Here is a 6773-nt window from a genome sequence, read left to right on the forward strand (position 1 = left end):
GCAAGAAAGAAAACAGGACCACACACTGGACGGTTAATGGAGGTCAGGATGCTGAAGTTTGGCAAAAATTACTGTTTATTTTTATTGAGATCTTTCATTGTCCCTGTTTTAAATCTATAATATAATGACTGGTTTAATTTGACACCCCCCTGCAATACAGAATCTTTATCTCACAGTTCAAAAACCAACCATTTTATTTGTGAAAACACAGAAAGAAAATCTTGTTTTCTTTTTGGATTTTTTTTTAATGTGGTATTTTAAACTTTAGGTTTTTATAGAATGCACATAGAACCAGGATTATAGCATCGGGAGTTAAATATTTTACTTTTATTGAGAAAATACCAAAGTGAAAGCAGAATAAAGTATAATCCTCATTTACTGTCTGTTTAAAAACTACAACAACCTGCTAAATGTTTTTTTTTTCTGATATATTAAAGAAACACTATATTTGCTATATTTAAATTATACACAAATAAACAGATGAAAGATAAAAAATTTTTAAATAATCCAACAGAAAGTTTTTCCTCTAATTTTATTGGATCAAGGGAGCCGCAGTTGGTGCTGACACTGTATATTCCGAGGTGTAATTGAACGCAGCACTGTCATGGCGTCTCCCATGAAGGGGGCCTGTTAGCAGGGACTGGAGCCGCCTTCCTTCCGCTGTCTGTCGGTGAACCGAAGCTTTTCTGCTCGCTGGAGGTTTAGTGGAGCTGCTGCTCAACATGGGGGCCGTTCATGCGAAGGTAGGCGGCCGGAGCCCCCCCACTCTGCCCAGTGAGACGTTCACTGACTTGACCTCCCTGCTCACCGCTCCGAGATTAACATAGAGAAATAAACTAGATTTATGTGATAGAAAAATAAACTACATTTACGTGATAGATAAATCAACTAGATTTATGTCGCTTCTTGGTTTTTCTGTTTCAAAGCTGCGTTCAATGGACCAACGTTCTGATGCGTTTACGGACTGTAAGTTATTTAGAATGCACCGTTTTCCCTTAAATTAGGAAATAAAAGCAGGATGAATTAGAAATGAGAATGATGGGTTTTATTTAGCAGCATTAGCAGATAGAATCCATTTAATCTGTTCAACTTTAACATCTTTATGGTTTATAAACGTTCCAGCTGACTGAATAACCTTCAGCTCCTCTAAGCCCCGCCCCCCTCTGCTGTCCCATTAAGGCTCATTAAACATTTTTGCTTTAAAATCTGTGGCTTTAACTTCTCTTTGGAAATGTTCAGTCATACATTTTTTTCTCAGTGTTTGTTAGTATTTTTTAATCAAACAAACTAATTTAATATTTTTTATTACGGATAAAGAGAAATGAAGGTTTCTCAAACATCAGACATTAGCATCAGTTTTCTTTTTTTTTTTTATCTTTCCCTCTCAAACAGACTTAGTGTTTCCTTTGTTCTCTGCTTGTCTAGTTTCTAGTTCAGAGAACCCAGTTACAGCTGATCTCTGTTGTCCTTCCTAACTTTTTTCCTTCCACTCAACTTTCCCCTGAGCGCCGCTAACATCGGTCTGTGGAGAAACGTTGAAATGTTTGGATTAAAATCTGTTTTCTGTAGCGATGCTGAGATGAAGCCTCGTTGAACCGTTTTGAGCTAATTGCTTCATCGATCCTCACGGTTCATCAAGCTTCATGTGAACATGTCACCACCTACTGGTGGAGAGCAGAACTACAGTTAGTTATAAAATCTAGGATTTTTTTCTTGCTTTTCTTTCCCATTTAAGTTCCTTTGAAATTGTTAATGATTGGTGTAGATAATAAAACCTTTTGAAAGTTTATTTTAGTGTAAAATGTCTTAAAAGAGAACAATAATTAAAGGTTCATTGTTTTTCTGCCATTTTAGAGAAATAAGCTCAATCAGACGGTGAGTTTGTGCAAATTGGGCAATGATGAGAAAATTAAAGGTTTTAGTCGTTTTATTCAAACAGTTTTTCCACAGTTTTGGAGTTTAATCATGTTGGACGTTATGTGTTCAACCAATCTAAGTTGGTAGAGTTTTATATTTTTACCAGTGGCTAATCTAGCCTAGTAAACTAGCCCCGCCCACCAGCGGCCAGGATCATGTTTGCCTGCAGTGGCGCAGCCTCCATCAATGCCTCAGGCCCTAGAACTGGCGGGCCAATCACAGCGCAGAGATGGGTTTAGAATGTCTGGATGCAAAGTGGGCTACGCACAGCAGGGACACGAGCCGCCGTTAAAGCTGCAGGACGCCGCTGTGCCGCAGCCGTGTCTCAGTGTAACTAATTATCTAATTAATATTATTGCAACTTTCAAAAGTCTGAGGTGGGCGTGGAACCAACAACCTCAGGAGTGGAAGTAGCGGACGCCACCAGGAACAGTAACTGCCCATAAGAAAGCAAAACTAGTTAACGCTAAAGTTAGATCAGTAACCAGCGGTTTGCTGATGGTTTAATCCACCCAAACTAGATGTGTTGTTCATCCAGCCAATCTATGCTCAGAATCTATCCAGCTGCAGCAGCTCCCACATCTCCACTGAGTCCTGAGGCTGTTTAGTTTCCACCTGAAACGGTCACATGGTTCCACGGTAGAAAGGCTTCGGACGTCATCAATTTTAGCCCCTCCCCTAAATGAGTCACGCCTCGACACGCGCTTTGGGGAAACGCCCCCTCCATTACTGGAAGCCTCGCTCATCTCATGACATCACTAGTTTTCATCATAGTCCAATAAATCTATTTTAGATTTAATTTAAATTTATTGTTAATTTATTCAGACGCTAAAGATGAACGCCACAGAAGCTAAAGTCTAGAACGAGTCTTAATCCCTGCAGAATAAAACCGAAGGAAGTTTCATCAGTTTAAAAAGATCAAACCAACTCTTTGATGTTTGCTAACTGCTTTGATCTGGTTGCAGAGTCTGGATCCGCTCCCGATGCACGGCCGCCATCTTGGCCTCAACCCCGATGACCTGATGGAGCCTCCGGAGCCGGAGACCGAGTCCAAACAGGAAGTCCTGGAAAACAAAGATGTGAGCAGCTGCGTACTGCCGAGCCGCTGGGCGTCATGAACGCCACGCCGCATGAACGCCACGCCACATTAACGCCACGCCGCATGAACGCCACGCCACATTAACGCCATCCTCCATCTTAAGACACATGCCCCCCAAAAAAAGTTGAACTTTTCCAACTTCTTAGATTTCTTTTCAAAATAGACGTCGACTGATTTTATTTAGTCATTTCGTACACAAGTGCAAACAAAATGAAATATAATTTTAGTAAAGATCTCTAGACTTTTTCTTTTTTTTTTTAAAGAGCAGTGCAAAAATAAAACTCACTGTGGCGAGAGAAAAGTGATGTAAACGTAAAACTGTACGGTTACAGGTTTAATCTGATACCTACGTGCAGATCAGGCTCTGCGTCACATTCTGGTTCTGCTGTCTGAGCAGCAGCTCCTCCAGGTGTGGCGCTAAGCCGGCGCCGCCGCGCCACACTGCGCGGCGCCTGCACCATGAACAAACGGCCACCTTCTCAGATCTTACAACTTTAATTTCCCACAGTTGTTGATGTTAAAATGATGCAGAGCTTCAGGTTTTATTTAATAACACAGAAAAAAAAATTACAACAAAAGGAAAAAACAATTGTGGGAATTTTTTTTTTTCTTAAATTTCTATGGAGTAAACTTTGTTCCATTATTGTTACAAGCAAAAAACATGGTTTATTAAAAAAAAGTAAAAAAAAATGCAATCCAGAAATAAAACTTTGGAAAAAGTTTTAATAATAAAAAAATTCTTTAATAATATTTCATTTTACTGGTTTTATATTTTCAAATATAAGTTTTCAAATTCATCTTTTTCAAATTGCATTTTCCAGATCAAGTTGTCTTCATTTCTGGGGGCGGGGCATTTCTGGGGGCGGGGCATCAACAACGCCTTTCCATTGGTCTGCTGGACGGTAGCAACTTTTTAACTGGTCTAGAGGGAACGTCGGGAACGTCGGGATTAGGCTGGAAGTGAAGAGAAGCGGATCTAGAAATGTAATTTCTAAAAGTCGATCTAAAAAAAAAAAAAAGGTTATAAAAAATCTTTCTTTTTACAAAATCTGAAAAAAGCTATTTTATTACCAAAGTTTGAAAAAATAAATATAGATTCATATCAATATCTATTTTTTTATCCAATTTCTCATAGAATATGTTCTTTTCTAGTAAAAATGTTGTAACAAAATGTCCTCCATAGCGCCCCCGGTGGCCCCCTGCTGTTCTGCTCGATGCTGACATGTTAAAAGTTGAACCAATCAGAGCGTCTAAACTGTCTAAACGGTCAATAATCACCTTTCATGGCAGGTTGTCGTCCAACACGTCAACATCCAAGGTTTAGGCAGAACCAAGGAAGACCTGCTGGGATACGAGATCTCCGATGTTTTCCACGCCAAGAATCTCATCGACGTACGTTCCTCCCTGCGCCGCGCGTCCCGTTTAATCCGTGTGCCCGTCAGAGAGTGAACGGCCATTTTGTTTCAGGTGATGAAGAGATCTCACGTGGCCAGGCTGAGGCTGCTCCGCCTGGGCATCTTCAAAGAGGTGGAGGTCCTCATCGACACATCAGAAGGTAACCGCGCCGCGCCGCTCGCTTAGAGCCGCCTGCTGCTCGCCGGACTCAACCAACCAGCTGTGACTGCTTCTCCCTCAGGGAAAGACGCTCTGCCCAACGGCCTGGATGTGACCTTCGAGGTGACGGAGATCAAGAGGCTGACGGGAAGCTACAACACCATGGTCGGCAACAACGAAGGAAGCATGGTGAGAAACGCGCCGCCGCCGCCGGCACACCCAGGAGGCCGCCGCTGATGGCCGCCCATCTTCTGCCGTGTCCTTCAGGTTCTGGGGCTAAAGCTGCCCAACGTGTTCGGCCGCGCCGAGAAGCTGACCTTCCAGTTCTCCTACGGGACCAAGGAGACGTCCTACGGCCTCTCCTTCTTCAAGCCGCAGCCCGGCTACTTCGAACGCAAGTACGTGACATCATTCCTGAACAGCTATGATGTCATCATTCTGAGGATTTCTAACATCTCTGTGTCCTTCAGCCTGACTCTGAACCTGTATAAAGTTACGGGTCAGTTTCCCTGGAGCTCCCTGAAGGAGACGGACAGAGGCGTGTCTGCAGAGCTGAACGTACGGCGCCGCTTCTCCATCCCCGCAGATCCCACCCTAACGGCGGCGCCCGCTGACCCGCCTCTTTTCCTGGTCTTTGCAGTTTCCTGTGGGCGTGACGAGCCACACGCTGAAGTGGGAGGGGGTGTGGAGGGAGCTGGGCTGCCTGGCACGCAGCGCCTCCTTCGCAGTGCGGGAGGAGAGCGGACACTCGCTGAAATCTGCCCTCTCAGTAACGTCCTTTCCTGGTTTTACCGTGAGACGCGGCGCCGATCTCTAGAATAACAGAGACGCTGTGTTTTGTCTGCAGCACTCCATGGCCATCGATTCCAGGAACTCCGCCATCTTTCCCAGCAGAGGAGCCTTACTTCGCATCAACCAGGTCAGTCTGTAAAATATCCGTTTTTATTTTATCCATCAAAGATGGTGGATAAGGTGCTACGCGCAGCAGGGACACGAGCCGCCGTTAAAGCTGCAGGACGCCGCTGTGCCGCAGCCGGGTCTCAGTGTAACATTCATCAGACCAAGTCTGTTCGCTCATCGAGCCTCTGACTCAGCAAAACGCAAAGTTCTGCTGAGTCGCTCCTGAAGGCGCCTCTAAAGGCCAGAAATGGAAGCCATGCGGAAAACTAGCGGCTGTTCAGGGGAGGGACGGCCGAGTGCTTAGAGCAGAGCGCTCTGAGAAGGTTGCAGGTTCCATTCCCCACACCTGTCACTCTGGGTCCCTGAGCAAGATCCTTAACCCCTCACTGCTCCCCGGGTGCCGCACAATGGCAGCCAACTGCTCCCCAAGGGGAGGGGCTAAATGCAGAGAGGGAATTCTCCAATGTGGGATCAATAAAGTTCATTATTATTATTATTGTGGGACAATAAAGACGTTTTTATTCTTTAATATCCTTCATTCCATCCTGAGACGTTGTTCTCTGGAAATTGAATCAGGGAAATTCGGTCGCCATGGTAACCGAATCAAAACAAAACGATGCTTTATTCTCCTAAAATACTGAAAGATGGAAACCACCAACGCTTCGCTGAAGACTGAGATATATTTTAATCTTTTTCTCCCGTCTGGCAGGAAGTGGCGGGATACTCGGGGGGAGACGCTCGATTCCTGAAGGAGGATTTTGAGCTCCAGCTCAACAGAAAACTTTTCTGGGACTCGGTGGGAAAGAAACGAGCAGGAATGGGATTCATCTAGCCACCAGAGGGCGCTGTTAACCTCTCTGTCATTCCAGGTGTTCTCTGCTTCTCTGTGGGGGGGGGTGCTCTATCCCCTCGCCGGCCAGCCTTCCTGCATCGCTGACAGGTAACCCTGCCAGGATATTTCATTGTCAGACAGTTGAGGTGTTGCAGCGTGAGCAAAGCGTTGGTCTGTGTCCAGGTTCTACCTGGGGGGCCCCACCAGCGTGCGGGGGTTTGGGATGTACAGCATCGGTCCTCAGAGTGAAGGTAAAACCAGAGCGCAGCGTGACGGCGGCGTCCTGACCGCAGCGTCCTAAAGCCGCCTGTTTGGGTTCCAGGTGACTATCTGGGGGGGGAGGCCTACTGGGCAGGTGGTCTGCACCTCTACACCCCCCTACCCTTCAGGCCCGGGAGGGGCGGCTTCGGAGACCTTTTCAGGACACACTTCTTCCTCAACGCCGGGAACCTGTGCAACCTCAACTACGGT

General features: G+C 45.4%; 1 protein-coding gene across 1 annotated transcript in view; it reads left to right on the forward strand.

Annotated features, from left to right (window-relative positions):
* Nucleotides 1-580: 580 nt before the first annotated feature.
* The window catches only part of LOC107103965 (sorting and assembly machinery component 50 homolog A-like), an 8833-nt gene continuing 2640 nt past the window's right edge, over nucleotides 581-6773 (forward strand). The window contains exons 1-13 of the mRNA XM_015403840.1: nucleotides 581-743; nucleotides 2883-2996; nucleotides 4307-4408; nucleotides 4484-4571; nucleotides 4653-4759; nucleotides 4838-4968; nucleotides 5041-5128; nucleotides 5211-5339; nucleotides 5418-5489; nucleotides 6180-6266; nucleotides 6340-6410; nucleotides 6486-6553; nucleotides 6625-6771. Coding sequence (XP_015259326.1) covers nucleotides 723-743; nucleotides 2883-2996; nucleotides 4307-4408; nucleotides 4484-4571; nucleotides 4653-4759; nucleotides 4838-4968; nucleotides 5041-5128; nucleotides 5211-5339; nucleotides 5418-5489; nucleotides 6180-6266; nucleotides 6340-6410; nucleotides 6486-6553; nucleotides 6625-6771 — 1225 coding nt within the window. The 5' untranslated portion in view covers nucleotides 581-722. The remainder of the gene's footprint in view (nucleotides 744-2882; nucleotides 2997-4306; nucleotides 4409-4483; nucleotides 4572-4652; nucleotides 4760-4837; nucleotides 4969-5040; nucleotides 5129-5210; nucleotides 5340-5417; nucleotides 5490-6179; nucleotides 6267-6339; nucleotides 6411-6485; nucleotides 6554-6624; nucleotides 6772-6773) is intronic.

The sequence above is a fragment of the Cyprinodon variegatus genome, unplaced genomic scaffold (genome assembly GCF_000732505.1).
Source record: "Cyprinodon variegatus isolate N-32 unplaced genomic scaffold, C_variegatus-1.0 Scaffold1578, whole genome shotgun sequence".
Taxonomy (NCBI): Eukaryota; Metazoa; Chordata; class Actinopteri; order Cyprinodontiformes; family Cyprinodontidae; genus Cyprinodon; species Cyprinodon variegatus.